The sequence below is a fragment of the Cynocephalus volans genome, chromosome 4 (assembly GCF_027409185.1).
Source record: "Cynocephalus volans isolate mCynVol1 chromosome 4, mCynVol1.pri, whole genome shotgun sequence".
In the NCBI taxonomy this organism is placed as follows: domain Eukaryota; kingdom Metazoa; phylum Chordata; class Mammalia; order Dermoptera; family Cynocephalidae; genus Cynocephalus; species Cynocephalus volans.
Genome location: NC_084463.1, coordinates 168,405,169 through 168,422,129, shown reverse-complemented (window position 1 = coordinate 168,422,129; position 16,961 = coordinate 168,405,169). Strand labels below are relative to the sequence as shown.

The window sequence follows — 16,961 nt, the reverse complement described above, 5'->3', positions numbered from 1 at the left end:
GACCCCTTTGGCCGTGTCCCCGCGGGGCGGCCCCTCACCTGCGCTTGCCCACCAGGCTCTGGAGCAGCCGCTGCAGCTGCGCGGCCTCCCGCAGGCGACTGAGCTCGCTCGTGAACGTCCCGTCCGAGTGTCGCCGGGCCCTGGGGAGGGGGTGGCGGGGCCGGGGGTCAGGGCCACGCGGGGGAGCAGGTGGGCGCGGGCGCGGGGCGGCGGCTCACCTGCGGGGTGCGGAGCGCGCGGCGGAGCCCCCGAGCAGCAGCAGCAGCAGCAGCAGCAGCAGGGGCCGCGGGGCCATGGCCGGGCCGGGGCGGTGCTGAGCGCTCGCAGCCGCCGCCCGACACCCGCGCGGCCCCTTTATAGCGGCGCCCGGCGGGGGCTCGGCACCGCCCCGGCTCCGCGCAGCCCCGGCCGCGCCCCGGCTCGGGAAGGTCAGGGCCGCCCCCCCAGCTGTCGCCCGGCCCGGCCTCCCGCCCCCACCGCCGCGGTGGCGCCCCTCGGCGGGCTGGGGCGACGCCCGGGGAGGGCTCTGGGGGCGAAGAGGGACGTCCCAGCTCGACGGCGGCCGCGAGCAGGCGGCGGGGACAGGAGCGGCACGGGTGCCTGGGAAGGAGGAGGTGACCCGAGCCCCAGGCGACCCTCGAGAGGCGTGGCTGTGGGACCTGGGTGGCTTACGGCGGCTGCCGCTGCACGAGCCGCGGGGACCACCCTGATCCAGGAGCTGTGCTGTGTCCCGTGTGTCGCCGTGTGTCCCCGTGTGCGCGTGTTCACCGTTTAAGTCACACTGCTGCGCAGCCGTCACCGCCACCCACCTCCGGAGCCTTTCCACCTCCCGCACAGGAGCTCTGTCCCCACGACACGCCAAGTCCCCATTTGCCGGAGGCCAGCTCCGGTCGACTCGGGGGTCCTTGAAAGAGGGGTGAGCAGCCGGCGGAAAGAGCGAGCACAGCCGGAGACCCCGGTCCCGCGAAGCACGTTCTCACCCGCGGGCTGTCACCACTGTCGCACTGTCGCACTGTCGCAGCCGAAGCAGCCTCCAGACTGAAAACAGCACGTTCATTTGTTACGCAACACGGGGGGATCAATGTGGGCATTTTAACTACATAAACCTTTAAAATGATTAAACCAATAGTTAAACGGAAACTTTTCTTAAAATCACGTCAGTTCTCGTAAAATTAATAACCACAGCGTTCAATACACCTCGGGGGTCCGCGGGTCGTTCTGGCCATTGTCTCTGCCGAGGCCGATGAGCCCGCGGCCCGCCGTGCTTGACGTTTCCCACCGTCGCAAGTTTCTCTTCTTCTCGCCCTGTACTAACCTTGACCTTGCTACCACCAGCAAGCCTCCGTTGGTTCAACAGACCTTATATGTACTTTTAACTTTTAAGTACTACAGGAGAGAATTCTAACAATTATATTTAAAACTTATAAATCTAACAATTAAACTTATAATCAACTAAAAATTTAATGATTCTTATATTTCTAGAAGCATGAACCTATTGTTTATTTGGAAAAGGAATAAAGGATATTTGTGGGGTTTTTTTCTTTCTAGGATCCGAACCCGTGGCCTTGGTGTTATCAGCACCGCACTCTCCCGAGTGAGCCACGGGCCGGCCCACAATAAAGGATATTTGAACAGCTGTATCATGCGTGTACTTAATAGAGCGGCCGTGTGGCCCAGTGTAAAGTGTCAAAGTGCACAGCACCGTCCCTCACAAAACCAGGGGCATTCAAAATTCCATCTATGATCTTTATCTTTAGGAGGGAAAGTTGTGCATCGTATGTTTTTGTCCCAATATCTTACTAAGATGTTTTTATTTAACTTAGGACACCAATGAGTAACAGGGTTTCTACGCATTCTTTCTCATAAAGTTAATTCTTCCTATAATATCTTTTTCTATTAATTCCAACCATTCTGTTACCATTAATGTAATCCCCTGTAAACGACGTTTGCCAACTTAAGTCATATTTAGGATGTCCCCTAGGAGGGCACCAAACTTTTCCTTTTCCCATTTTATAATCCATATAACCATTTACCCAGATGGTGGGAAGAGGATGGGGATTTCTATTGTTTATTAATTTCTGCAGTAAAAACAATTGCTCGTGGCTATTCATAAGGTGTTTTTAAAACATCCGTTGGTGTAATAAATTGACTCAAAAGGGACAATTTGGAATTGTTCCATCTTCCCGGATCTTTTGTGAGATAATCTAATTTTATCAGCACCACACTCTCCTGAGTGAACCACGGGCAGGCCCCGATAATCTAATTTTATGACAACAATTGTTTGTGTGTCATTTTTTGCATCTTTTGGAAACTCAGGAAACTGCCATGCTGACCAAAACATCAAAAGAGAGGGCCGGCCCGTGGCTCACTCGGGAGAGTGAGGTGCTGATAACACCAAGGCCCCGGGTTCGGATCCCATATACGGATGGCCGGTTCGCTCACTGGCTGAGTGTGGTGCTGACAACACCAAGTCAAGGGTTAAGATCCCCTTACCGGTCATCTTTAAAAAAAAAAAAAAAAAAAAAAAAAAAACATCAAAAGAGAAAGGAAAAGCAGCCCCACTATGCGGAGGCAGAGATCCTTACAGTGAAAGCAAGTGCTGGTAGCCGGGGCCTTGCCAACTTGGACAGGGCAGCCCAAGCTATTCTTTTCAAGACCCCGCCATGGCGTGGACTGAGCCACCCATTCCCTGCCGGTCCCCCCAGCCCTGGCACCCACTTCCCATCTCCCCGAATCTGACTCCTCTGGGTAGGTTTCCCGTCACGTACAGGGAACCAGGCAGTATCTGCCCTCCGTTACCTGGCTTATCTCACCATGTCCTCAAGGTTCATCCTGGCCGTGGCCTGGGTCAGAATTTCCATTCTTTTAATTGCTGGATTATGTCCCGTTGTATGGCTAGACCACATTTGTCTGTAAATTCGTCCTTTGATGACACGTGGGTGGCTTCCACCTTTTGGCTACTGTGAGTGATGCTGCTGTGAACAGGAGTGTGTAAGTGGCTCCTTGAGACCCCGTTCTCATTCTTTTGGGGGTACAGTCAGGAGTGGAATTGCTGGTCATATAGTAATTCTGCTTTTGATACTTGGAGGAAACACCACACTTCTCCATGGCAGCTGTGGTTCTCCCCCAGCAGCGCTGCAGAGATGAGGGTTCTGATTTGCCAACGTCCTCGCCAGCACTTGTTATGTTCTGTCCACGTCCTTTGCCCATTTTCAAGCTGAGGTGTCTTTTTTGTTGTTGAGTTGTAGGAGCTCTTTACATATTCTGGATGTTACACCTTTCTCAGTCATGTCATTTATAAGTATTTTCCCCCATTCAATGGGTTTTTTTTTTTCTCACTTTCTTGGTATTGTCCTTTGATGCACAAAAGACTTGAATTTTTATCAACTCCAATGTCTGTTTTTGGTTGTCACTGTTGCTTGTGCTTTTTGTGTTATTTAAGAAACCACTGGCAAATTCAAGGTTATGAAGATTTGCCCTTAAATTTTCTTCTAAGAATTTTACAGTTTTAGGTTTTATATTTACATTTTTGATCCATGTTGAGTTAATTTTGTATATGGTGTGAGGTAGGGGTCCAATGTTATTCTTTTACCTGTGAATATCCAGCTGTCCCAGAACCATTTGTTGAGGAGACGCTTTTATCCCATTGAACAGTCTTGGAACCTTGCTGAAGATCACTTGGTCACAGTTGTACAGGTTTATATCGGGACTCTCAGTTCTATCCCATTGAGCTATATGTCTGTCCTCATGCCAGTACCACACTGTTTTGATTCCTGAAGCTTTATCATAAGTTTTTAAATTTTGAAATACTTTTGTGGGGTTTTTTGGGGGGAGTTGTGGGTTTTCTTTTCTTTTTTTTCTTTTTTAAGATTGTTTTGGTTATTTGAGGTCCTTTACAATTTCCCATAAATGTTAGAATTGGTCTTTCCATTTATGCAAAAAAAATAAATAAAAGCTGTTGGGATTTTGACAAGATTGTACCAAATTTATAGATCAATTTACCTTTACCAATTTCCCACTAAGCCCTCCATGCCATCTTCAAAAAATTAAGTCTTCCAGCCCACGAACAGTGGATCTACTTATTTAAGTCTTTAATTTCTTTCAGCAATGTTTTGTGCTTTTCAGTGTATAAGTCTTTCACTTTCTTGGTTACATTTATTTCTGCGTATCTTATTCTTTTTGATGCTATTACAAATGGAATAATTTCTTGATTTTTTTTTCAGATTGTTGTGAGTATATAGAAATGTAACTGGGGCCGAGCCCGTGGCGCACTTGGTAGAGTGCTGCGCTGGGAGCGCGGCGACGCTCCCGCCGCGGGTTCGGATCCCATATAGGACTGACCGGTGAACTCACTGGCTGAGTGCCGGTCACGAAAAAACGACAAAAAAAAAAAAAAAAAAAAAAAAAAAAAAAAAAAGAAATGTAACTGATTTTAATATGTTAATCTTATATCCTGCAACTTTGCTGAATTTGATTGTTAGGGTCTGACAGACTTTTCTTTTTTGGTAAGATTTTCTATGCATAAGATTATGTCATCTACAAATAGAAATAGTTTTACTTTTTCCTTTCTAGTTTTGGATGCCTTTTATTTCTTTTTCTTGCCTCCTTGCTTTGGCTAGAACTTCCAGAACAATATTGACTGAAAGCAGCGAAAGTGGGCATGCTTGTCTTGTTCCTGATCTTGGGGGGCAAGTGTCCAGTTTTTGCCCTTGGCTATGATGCTAGCTGTTTGTTTTTCATGCATGGTCTTTATCATGTTGAGGAAGGTTCTTTCTATTCCTAGTTTTTTGACTCTTTTCATTGGTAAAGGGGGTTTGATTTTGTCAAATGCTTTTTCTGCATTGGTCGAGAGATCATGTGGTTTTTTCCCCTCATTCTATTAATGTGGTTGGTGTATTACGTTGATTGAGATTCATCTCTTGAATCACCCTTGCATTCCTGGGATAAATCCCACTGGGTCAGGGTTTATAATCTTTTTAAAATTGATGCTGGATTCTGTTTGCTCGTATTGTGTTCAGAATTTTTGCGTCTATATTTATAAGGGATATTTGTGTGCAGTTTTCTTTCTTGTGATATTATTATTACTGAGTTTTGAGAGTTCTTTATATATTTTGTATACTAGCCATTTGCTGGATATATGACTGGCTAATACTCTTCCATCCCGTTGCAGGAAAGTTTCAGTTTTGATGAAGTCCAGCTTCTTTGATTTTTCATTGGTAGATACTGCTCTTGGTGTCATGTCCAAAAGCTCTTTGCCTAATCCCAGGTTGTAAATATTTTCTCCCATATTTTCTTCCAAAATTTTTATAGCTTTAGGTTTTACATTTAAATCTGTGTTATTTCGAGTTAGTGTTTATATAAAATGTGAGGTTTAGATCAAGGTTTTTGTCTTTTGGAGTTTTGCATGTGAATGTTCAACTATCTCAGCACTCTTTGCTGCAAAGACTGTCTTTTCTCCTTTCCACACCTTTCGCATGGTTGTGAAAAATCAGGTGGTGTGGATCTGTTTCTGGATTCTGTTCTGTTCCTCAGCTCTATGCTGTATCCCTCCATCAGTACCACACTGTCTTGATTACTCTAACTATACAGTGATTCTTAAAATCAGTTATGATTTCTCCAACTTTATTCTTTCTCAAAATTGTTTCAGCTATCCTATTTCTCTTTCCTTTTCACATAAGCTTTAAAATCAACTTGTTTATATCTATGAGAAATCCTGCTGGAATTTTGACTGTAATTACATTAAACAGTTTGGGGAGAATTGACATCTTTACTATATGGAGTCTTCCAATTCATAAACAAGGTATGCCTAACCATTTATTTAGGCTTTCTTTGGTTTATTTCATCAGTGTTTTGTAGTTTTCAGTGTAGATCTTGTACATTTTTTTGTTAGATTGATACCTAATTTTTTCACATATTTTTTTAGCAATTATAAATGGTATCGTGTTTGTAATTTTGGCTCCCAGTTGTTCATTGCTGGCATATAGAAATACAACTGGTTTTTGTGCATTGACCTTGTACCCTGCAAGCTCACTAAACTTACTTGTTAGTTCTAGGAGGTTTTTGTAGATTGCTTTGGGTTTTATGGGGACAATCATGTCATCTGTGATTAAGGACAGTTGTGCTTCTTGCTTTGTAATCTGGATGTCTTTTATTTAGGTATTTTTATTGCCTGTTTGCACTAGCTACAATGGCAATACAATGTTGAATAAAAGTTGTGAGAGCGGACATATTTGCCTTGTTTTTGATTTCAGGGATTCAGTCTCTCATCATTAAATGTGATGTTAGGTATAGGATTTTTGTTTTGTTTTGTTAATATCATGTTTAATGGACACTTAATAGTTGCATATACTTATAGGGCACAATGTGATATTTCAATACATGTATACAATGAGTAATGATCAAATCAGTGCAATTAGCATATTCATGACCTCAATCCTTTGTGCTGAAAACATTCAAAATCCTCGATAGAACATGGTGTTGGTAAAGGGTCAAGGTCAAGGGTTTGTATCCCCATACCAGCCAACAGTAAAATGATTTTTAAAAACTAAAATGCAAACAAAAAAATTCAAAATCCTCTTTACAATAAATTATTGTTAACTACAGTCACCCTGCAGTGAGCTTTATCAGGTTGAGGGAGTTCCCTTCCATTCCTAGATGCTAAAAGCTTTATCTTTTTTTCTTCTTTAAATTGTTAATATGGAGGGCTGGCTGGGTAGCCTCAGTCGGTGAGAGCATGATGCTGATAACGCCAAGGTTTCAGAGTTCGATTCCTGTGTGAGCCAGCCACCAAAAATAAATAAATAAATAGTTAATATAATGTTTTACATTGATTTAAGAATTTTCTTATTTTCAAATTAAGCAGTTAATGCTATGAATTTATAGCATTAGGTGCTTATGTTAGAAAACTAGAACGATCCCAAATAAATGGCCTTTAGAAACCAGGAAAAGAAGCACAAATTAAGCACAAAGCGAGAAGAAGAGAGGAAACAATGAAACTGAAAAAAAAAAAAAAAAAGAAAGAAAACTATACAAAAATTAATGAAACCAAAAGCTGGTTATTTGAGAAGATCAGTAAAATTAATAAACCTCTGACAAGACTGACCAAGAAAAAAAGAAAAACACAATTTACCAATATAAGGACTGAAAGAGGTGTTATCACCACAGACCTTTCAGGTATAAAAAGGATAATAAGAGAACATTATAAACAACTCCATGCCCATAAATTTGGAAACTAACATAAAACAGATGAATTCTTTGGAAGATAAACTACCAAGTTCACTCAATAGGAAGCAGATAACCTGACCGGTCCTGCATGGATTGAAGAAATTGACTTCATAGTTAAAATCTGTCCAATAGAGAAAACTCCAGGCCCAGATGTCTTCACTGGCAAATTATCCCAACACTTTAGGAAGAATTAATACCAATTCCGCACAGTCTATTCCAGAAAATGGAAGAGAAGGGAACACATCCCAACTCACCTCACAAAACAAGCACCATCCTGGTGTCAAAACCAGACAGAAACAGCATAAGAAAATAAAGACCGGTGTCTGTCACGAATACAAACACAAAAATTCTCAGCAAGTATCACCGCACTGAATCTAGCCATACGTAAAAAAGTGAGTTTAGCAGTACCTAATGATATAATGTCCACACATGAAAATTGCATTTCCACATGCTGGCAATTAACAATGGGAAACCAAAAGCATTTAAAGCTCCATTTACAACAGCACCAGAAAACACGTAATACTCAGGCATATCTTGCAAAATACGTGCAGGATCTGTGTGTTGGGAACCACAAAACACTGATGAAAACCATCAAAGAAGATCTAAAGAAGTGGAGAGATGTACATGTTCATGGATTGGAAGACTCAATATTGTTAAGATGTCAGTTTTCCCCAAATAGTTGTATAGTTTTAACACAATCCCAATCAAATTCTCAGCCGGACTTTTTTTTGTAGATGTAGATAAGCTGATTCTAAAATTTGTACACAAAGACAAAGGAACTAGAGTAGCCAGAATAATTTTGTAAAAGAACAAAGTTAGAGAACTCATACTACCGGATTTCATGACTTACTCTAAAGCTGCAGTGATCAGGACAGTGTGTTACTGCTGAAAGAGCTGAAAGAAAGTCACATAGATACTGGAACAGAACAGAGTCAAGAAATAATCCCACACAAACACGATCAATCGATTATTTATTTGTTCGTTTGTTTTTAAAGATGACCGGTAGGGGGATCTTAACCCTTGACTTGGTGTTGCCAGCGCCACACTTTCCCAAGTGAGCCACGGGCGGGCCCCAGATTAGTTGATTTTTGACAAAAGTTCAAAAGTGATTCAATGGAAAAAGCATAGTCTTTTCAAAAACAACAACAACAAAAGGACCTCCACACATACCTTATACATTAAAAAATCAACTCAACTATACTGTTAGGAGAATGAAAAGACAAGCCACAGAATGGGAACGAATATTTGCAAATCATGTGTCCGGCAACGTTTTTCCATTTCAGTGTGCAGTGGCATGTCACTGTGATTTTTCTTGTCACTTCCCTGATAGCTAATGCTGTCAAGGACCTTTCTTGTAGGCAAATTTATCATCAGGATGCCCCCTTTTGTAAGTTGCCTGTTTAAGACCTTTGCCTTGGTTAGAATTGGGTTGTCTGTCTTTTCTTGTTGATCTGACAGAGCTCTTTATATATTCTAGGTCTGCATCCTTCATCAGAGATTTACACTGATACTCGCTTTCGCGATCTGGCTTGCCTTTCCACCGTCTTAATGGCGGCCGACATCTGGGTGGCCCGAAGGGGCTCCAGCAGATTGGAGGCTGGGCTGGACTCTCCACTGGGTGCCCAGCCTAAGGTCCCAAGGCCATCCCTGCCCTGGACTTCTGCCTCATGAGAGAAGAAACTTCCTCTGCCCCAGTCACTTATGTTGTGAGTTCTCTTGCTCAAGGCTCTGAGGGAGGAAAGACCTGCCTGTCCTTACAGATCTGCACGAGAGGGATTCAGGTGCGGGTGCAACTTGTGCCTGGGGCCTCTCTGCACCTCCCTCTTGCACACACCTTCCCTTACTGCCTTGTGTGACTTTGTTCTCATGGGTGTCACTGTGATGTCTGTCTGTGTCTTCTCAGAGTCCTTGTCTTCTGTCTAATTCTCACACTGTCAACCAGGCAAGCTGGCCTCTATGTCCCCTGAGGTCTTTGAAATCAGGGTCCTTGGTTCCTGGCAACAACCCTATGCTCTGAGCCCATCCTGAATTTCCCTGCCCTCCCTGGGTGGGGGTGCCGGAAGTGAGAATGATGCCCAGGCTGCGTCCGCAGAGGGTCCTTGATGACGGCTACAGAAACTCTCAGGCCACGTGTCACCTGATTTTATTGCCCATAAAGAAAATCCTAATACTTTCTCCGTGTACTTCACGCACTTTTATAACCTGCCGGGGACTGTCCTCTCTGCCTTCTCTGGCCACCTCTTAATGTTTGGCGTGAGTCTCCATGGCAGTCTCCCCTGCGTGGCTCTGGGACCCTCCCGCCCCCGCCGCCTCCGGTGCGCCCGCGATCCTGTGTTGGCAGCTGGGGCTGTGGGCCCAGGGTGGCCCCAGACTCGGCCTGGGGAAGAAGGGAGCGCTTGGAAGGGGGCGTTCTTATCACTTTCCTCGTGTACATTTCGTGTAAGACTCGGTGAGGTCCCCACTATTTCACGGGCGAGGAATCCGAGGCTCGGAGGCGGTGGAGGGGGACGGGGGGCAGGGAGGAAGGCCCGGCCCAGCTCGAGGGGCCGCCACGCGGGTGACCCCCCACAGCGGGCCAGGCCGAGGTGGTCGCGGGGACCGAGGCCCAGAGCCTGCCGTGCGGGTGGGTGGGGTGTCGCAGGGCGTCAGGGCGACTGTGGGGCGCGCGCGATGCTGGGTCGCAGGGTGGGCCCAGGTGGGTCCGGGAGCGTCCTGGGACAAGGGACGCTCAGCGGGACGCTCAGTGGGGCGCACGCGGGGCCCGAGCGCCTCCGGGCCGGGAGCGCCAGCGCCAGTGTCTGTGCTCGCACGCCTCGCGCTCAGGTCTGGCGACCCCTCTTCCCCCGGTGGCTTCTCGGGGTGCTGACCCGCGCGTGCCCCCCGACCCTGCGCCGCGCGGAGCGATGACAGTCACGGAGCTTAATTCCCATCTGTCTGGGCCGAGCTCAAAAGTCCAAGACTGGTGGGGGAGAGGGGAGCTGGGGGAGGGGCTGCCGGGTCTGCGGGGCGGGGCTGCCGGTCTAGGGGCGGGGCTGCGGACCTGGGGGCGGGGCTGCGGGCGGGGCTGTTGGGTAGGGGCGTGTCTGCGGGCCTGTGGGCGGGGCTGCAGGTCTAGGGGCGGGGCTGCGGGGCTGTGGGCGGGGTTTCGGGCGGGGCTGTTGGGTTGGGGGCGTGTCTGCGGGCCTGGGGGCGGGGCTGCCGGCGCTGGGGGCTGTGGGGCGCGCGGCCGGCGCTGTCCGCGGTGCTCGGCGCCGGCCGGGGCCCGTGGGGCCGGTGCGCCATGGGGAACCGCAGTGCCGCGGACGCGGGCGGGCTGCTGGCTGGGCGCGGGCCGGGCGCGGCGGACCCGGGGCCGGCTGCGGGGCTGTCGGGGCCGGGCGCGGCGGCGCTGGTGGGGGGCGTGCTGCTCATCGGAGCGGTGCTCGCGGGGAACTCGCTCGTGTGCGTGAGCGTGGCCTCGGAGCGCGCCCTGCAGACGCCCACCAACTACTTCATCGTGAGCCTGGCGGCCGCCGACCTCCTGCTCGCCCTGCTCGTGCTCCCGCTGTTCGTCTACTCCGAGGTGAGCCCGCGTCCGGACCGCACGCGCACCCCTCACCTGCTCCTTCGTCCCCGGGCCCCGTCCCCGTCCCCGCCGACGACCCTTCTCCAAGCCTCCAGCCCGGGCGCGTGCAGGGGCCCCGCGCTGCTCCCCTCGGCCCGGCTCTCTCCCGCCACCTCACATCCTCCCCCTCCCGCTCTTTCCCTCCTCCCCTCCCCCTCTCCGGCTGTTTTGACATCTACTGCCCAAGAGATGCCTCTGTCCTTAGAGCCAGGGATCTCAGGAACAGGCGACTTTGCCAGCCCAGCCCAGCCCAGCCAGTCCCCAGCTAGATGCCACCCCTCAGAGGAGCCAGCTGGACAGACAGGCAGATGTAGGCTCAGCCCCTGGCTACCCCCGGGGCACAGACACGCGCATCACTGCAGCGGCCACAGCCACGCGCGACCATGCACACGCCGGTCCACAGGGCAGCGCACCCCACGGAAGGGGCCGGCAGCTGCAGCCGCTCAGCCGCCGGGAGCTGCGCGCAGGAAGCGCGGGTGGAGGGACGGGACGCCTGGGCGGGACAGCGGAGGGGCGCGGCGGGGCGGGGGCCAGAGTCCCCGCAGAGAGCCCCGGGCCCTGGAACCTCCACCCAGACCCGGTCTGGCCCTGAGTGGGTCAACCTCACTGCTCCGAGGTTTGGCCAGAGAAAAGCGGCTTAGGGCTGGGCTGGAGACACCGTTGTGTCCCGGACGGTGGGGGAAGGGTTTCTAAGGTAAACACGGTGAGTCCTGGCCGGGAGGGGCAGAGGTCAGCCGCGCAAGGACGCGCGTGGCCTCCGGTCCTCCCCAGCCGCAGGCAGACGTCACAGTGATGACTCTTAAGCTCCTAATCGTCCCGATCAGCGGGAAGGGATTTACAGTGCGGGTGGCTGTCTGCTCCTTTGTCCTTGAGAAGGGACACCCCCATGCGGGACCCTACGGGAGCACCGTGCCGAGGCCTTTATAGCTTTAAAACTCACGCGTCCTCAGGACAGTTATGATGTGGATACTTCACCACCTCATCGCACAGATGAGGAAGCAAGTGAAGTGCAACTTGTCCAAAGTCCTGCGACAGTGACAGAGTTTAACGAGACAGGCCACCTCAGCCTTGGGGCTGGGGTTCCCCGGAATCTGATGACATCGGACCTCCCCCCACACACCCCTGGGGCTGAGGACAGCGGGACGGTGGGTCGGGGCAGGGCGCGCCCAGCTGCCTCTGGCTCACGTCCGACTCCATTCCCCGCTGACACTCAGCCCCGTCCCGAGAACGTGGGGTCAGAAAGCCAGACGCCGGTGGCCGCGAGGGCTGGGGGAACCTCAGCGGGTCTTGTGTCTCTCCCTCGGGGTGGCACCCAGGTCCAGGGCGGCGTGTGGCTGCTGAGCCCCGGCCTCTGCGACGCGCTCATGGCCATGGACGTCATGCTGTGCACCGCCTCCATCTTCAACCTGTGCGCCATCAGCGTGGACAGGTGGGCCCCGCGCGACCGCGGCCGCTCTCACCGTCCCCCGCGCCCGCCGTCACCGCCCCCCGCGTCCCCGCCACCGTCCCCCGCGCCCCCGTCACCGTCCCCCGCGCCCCCGTCACCGTCTCCCGCGCCCCCCGTCACCGCCCCCCGCGCCCCCGTCACCGCCCCCCGCGTCCCCGCCACCGTCCCCCGCGCCCCCGTCACCGTCCCCCGCGCCCGCCTTCACCGCCCCCCGCGCCCCCGTCACCGCCCCCCGCGCCCCCCGTCACCGCCCCCCGCGCCCGCCTTCACCGCCCCCGCGCCCCCCGTCACCGCCCCCCGCGCCCGCCTTCACCGCCCCCGCGCCCCCCGTCACCGTCCCCCGCGCCCCCGTCACCGTCCCCCGCGCCCCCGTCACCGCCCCCCGCGCCCCCCGTCACCGCCCCCCGCGCCCGCCTTCACCGCCCCCGCGCCCGCCTTCACCGCCCCCGCGCCCCCCGTCACCGCCCCCCGCGCCCCCCGTCACCGCCCCCCGCGCCCGCCTTCACCGCCCCCGCGCCCGCCTTCACCGCCCCCGCGCCCCCGTCACCGTCCCCCGCGCCCCCGTCACCGCCCCCCGCGCCCGCCTTCACCGCCCCCCGCGCCCCCCGTCACCGTCCCCCGCGCCCGCCTTCACCGCCCCCCGCGCCCCCCGTCACCGTCCCCCGCGCCCCCGTCACCGCCCCCCGCGCCCCCGTCACCGCCCCCGCGCCCCCCGTCGCCGCCCCCCGCGCCCCCCGTCACCGTCCCCCGCGCCCGCCTTCACCGCCCCCCGCGCCCCCCGTCACCGTCCCCCGCGCCCCCGTCACCGTCCCCCGCGCCCCCGTCACCGTCCCCCGCGCCCGCCTTCACCGCCCCCGCGCCCCCGTCACCGTCCCCCGCGCCCCCGTCACCGCCCCCCGCGTCCCCGCAGGTTCGTGGCCGTGGCCGTGCCGCTGCGCTACAACCGCCAGGGCGGGGGCCATCGCCAGCTGCTGCTCATCGGCGCCACGTGGCTGCTGTCGGCGGCGGTGGCGGCGCCGGTGCTGTGCGGCCTCAACGACGTGCGCGGCCGCGACCCGGCCGTGTGCCGCCTGGAGGACCGCGACTACGTGGTCTACTCGTCCGTGTGCTCCTTCTTCCTGCCCTGCCCGCTCATGCTGCTGCTCTACTGGGCCACGTTCCGCGGCCTGCGGCGCTGGGAGACGGCCCGGCGCGCCAAGCTGCACGGCCCGGCGCCCCGTCGGCCCAGCGGCCCCGGCCCGCCGCCCCCCGACGCCGTCCAGCCCCCGGCCCCGCCGCCCCCCGACGCCGTCCAGCCCCCGGCCCCGCCGCAGGCCCGCAGGAGGAGGCGCGCCAAGATCACCGGCCGTGAGCGCAAGGCCATGAGGGTCCTGCCGGTGGTGGTCGGTGCGTCCCTGTCCCCGCGCGGACGCGGGCGGGCGGGGGCTCCCCGCGGGCAGGGCTGGGGCCTCGCGGGGCGGCCCGGCTCGGCTCACGGCGCCCGCGCCCGCGCCCGCAGGGGCCTTCCTGGTGTGCTGGACGCCCTTCTTCGTGGTGCACATCACGCGGGCGCTGTGTCCCGCCTGCTTCGTGCCCGCGCGGCTGGTCAGCGCCGTCACCTGGCTGGGCTACGTCAACAGCGCCCTCAACCCCGTCATCTACACGGTCTTCAACGCCGAGTTCCGCAGCGTCTTCCGCAAGGCCCTGCGCCCCTGCTGCTGACCCGGCCGGGGGCCGCCTGCCGCCTGCCTCGGAGCGAGGGGACCCCAGCCAGGGGAGGCGGCGGCTTCGGTTCCTCGCACGCGTGTAATTAAGCAAATTCCTTTCTCAACGCCCGCTGTGAAGGGTGCTGGGGTGGGGGGGGGAGAGGAGGGGCTTCTGCCCAGGAGGGAGCCCAGGACCCCCACGGATGCCCCTCCAGCCGCTTAACCCCTGCCTTCCCTCTGAGGAACCCAGACAGCAGACCCCTCCAGGCCGGCTGCCGGCTGCCGGAGCAGGGCGAGCGGGAGAAGCTCTGCGGAGGTCTCATCAGCTCCGTCCAGGGAGCGTCCAGAACCACAGCAGCCCTGGGCTCAGTGTCTCCTCCCCAGGAAGCAAGAGTGTGGACGACTGTCCTGCAGGGAGAGGAGACTCGCTTGCCCTGGAGGTGGGCGTGGGGGCAGTTTCCTGGGGCTGCCCAGGCCCCAATGGGAAGACAACCATGTGGGCCAGTCAGCGGCCAGGCCAGCTCCTGCCCGTCCAGGCTGTGCTGTCCCTGCAAAACCCAGCTGAGCACCCCACCACCACCATCTTGGAAGCTGGCTTGGGGTCAGAGAACAGCTTACTGCCAGCCCCTGGCCAGAAGACACCCAAAGCCCCTTGGGGAAGGGCTCGGGCGGTAGGTGGGGCAGAAGGCAGCTCCCTAAGGGAGCTCAGGTCCACAGGGCGCTTAGCCAACCTCTGGCCAGGTTTGCCCGAGTGGCCAGGCCCAGGGGTTGGGAGCAGGAAGGAGGTGCCCAGGTCCAAAGCCAGACAGAGTGACCCAAGCTGCCCCTGTGCTGGGGCTGCTCAGCTGCCCAACCCCAGCACAGCCCCCTGACCTTGGGAGAGGAGGGGGCGTCTCTTGAGCCCCTCCATCCCAGGATAGCACCCTGGACAGCAGCGCCAGGTCACAGGAGAAATGCAGGGCCTTGCGCCCTACAGTCCTGCTGGCAAGAGCTTTCCTGTGTCAGCTGCGCAAGGTGCCAAGCCCTCTTCTGCACAGAGGAATGATAGGCTGTGAGTTCTATGGTTATTCCATGCAGAAAGGGGGCTGCCCCCAGCGCCACCAAGCTGCTGTTACCCCTCCCCTGTCTGGGTGCTCATGCCCTCCTCCTCATGGCCTCAGCCACCACCTCCTACAGGAAGCCTCCCCTGACCACCTCCCGGGACCAGCCTGAGCCCTGTCACCTCCTCAAGGAGAGTCTTACCCACAGGGAACCACCCGAGTCATAGTGGGTTCCTGTCTGTCTTCCCACTGGACTGGGACTGGACAAGGGACACAAGTCCCCAGGCCCACACAGGGTCTGACACCCTATGAGAGTTGGAGTAGGGGCTCCCCTGAGCTTTGCCCTGGGTGACTGGAGGCACCCCAAATGTGCCGGGCCCTTGCTGAGCACCGTGGAAAAGCTCCACAGACCCAGATGAGCCGCACAAGCCCTTGGAGATGGGACTCACACTGGGGGGCTCCGGAGACTGCCACAAACCCTTGGGGCCCATGAGTCCCGCCATCTGGAAATGACCCAAGCAAACCTGCAGTCCTCAGGCTTCATTTTAAAGAAGAGGAGAAAAGTAAGTTGTCCCCACAATTCCAAGAAACACCCCCACCCCATTCCTGCAGAGCTTGGTCCTGGGAGGCCGGATGGTGTCCACTGCTCTTGGGTTGGGGTGGTCATGGTGACTCTCGCTACGGCGTGGGCACTCTGGCCTCTCCCTGCAGGCTGTACTGCCATCAGCAGCAACCTTGGCATTTTCAGGGCTGGGCAATTCTCTTTGAGGTGCAGGTCCCTTTGCCAGCCCCCCTTTGGTCCTTACTTTCCTGCCACCTTTATGCTGGCAGATCCCAGGGCGGCAGGCCCAGCCCTGCTGCAGCCAGAACAGTGCCCCAGGAACCTCACCGAGTCCTCTCCATGGCCCAGCTGTCTGGATAGGGCTGAGCACTGAGCAAGTCCCCACAGAAGCAGAAGCCTCCTCTGCCACCGCCATGTGCACCCTGTCTCAGAGGAAGGACGATGCATGGTGAGGGACAGCGTCTAGCAGGTACGTGGTCTTCTCTGGCCTCTGTTTTTCTGTGAAGCGGCACCAGCATCATCAGGCTCACCAGCCAGACGGGAAGATGAAACAGGCGTTTGTGAAATGCCAGCAGGACGGTGTGGCCCTGGGAGGGCAGGGACTTTACAAATCCTTGTTGAACTAAGTAAAAGAGAGCCAGTTCAAACCAGCTGAGGCACAGTGGGACTTGGGCAGAAATAAACCAGGTCCCCACAGAACCGGGGGCACCTCCTGGGCTCCCCAGCTCACGCCCTCTTCCCATCAGGGATTTTGGTCGCCCCTGAAGCTCGTCTGCCTTCTGGAGCAGGAGAGGGTGCAGGGCGAGGGGAATTTTCTCACACCCAGTGGTGTGAACTTGGCAGACACTCTCACCTCACAGAAACAGTGCTTTAGGAGCGAGCGTCTGAATCACTTAAAGTTTGTAAATTCGTCCTGACACTTGGCGGGCGCTGCCAAGCTCACTCCAGCGCCCACGGCGTGTCCCGCCTGTGTCCGACATCGCTGAACCTGCGCCTTCTCCCCCTGGTGCAGAGGAGCCTCTGAACCTCCTGACAGCAGGAACACACTGACCCTCCTCCATCCTACTCCTGGGGGACAGCAGCCGGCAGGGCCCAGGCAATGAGAAAGGACTGAGTGGACAGAAATGAAGAGACCATGCGGACTCTGCCTTGTGGAAGCCCTGGGTACCGGCCACCCGAGCACAAGATGAGCTGCCTCTGGGGCCTCCCAGCCCACTCACTGGGGACAGTCTGGGCACAGGAAGGGCCTGTGAGCTCAGCAGAGAACGTCGGAAGGGGCTGCGGAGGCCTAGCCTCACCTCTGAGTGCCTCAAAGTTCTCCTGAGAACTGTTCCTTTTGGGGTTACAAATAGGCTCTCATCACATGCTGGCCAGAAATGGCAGCAGCAGATGCCCTGAG

General features: G+C 55.2%; 1 protein-coding gene across 1 annotated transcript; it reads left to right on the top strand.

Annotated features, from left to right (window-relative positions):
• The first annotated feature begins 10,504 nt into the window (after positions 1 to 10,504).
• Positions 10,505 to 13,976, top strand: DRD4 (dopamine receptor D4). Its single transcript, XM_063095989.1, has 4 exons — positions 10,505 to 10,786; positions 12,145 to 12,257; positions 13,186 to 13,661; positions 13,774 to 13,976. The coding sequence occupies exons 1-4, from the start codon at positions 10,505 to 10,507 to the stop codon at positions 13,974 to 13,976; spliced, it is 1,074 nt and encodes a 357-aa protein (XP_062952059.1).
• Positions 13,977 to 16,961: the final 2,985 nt, after the last annotated feature.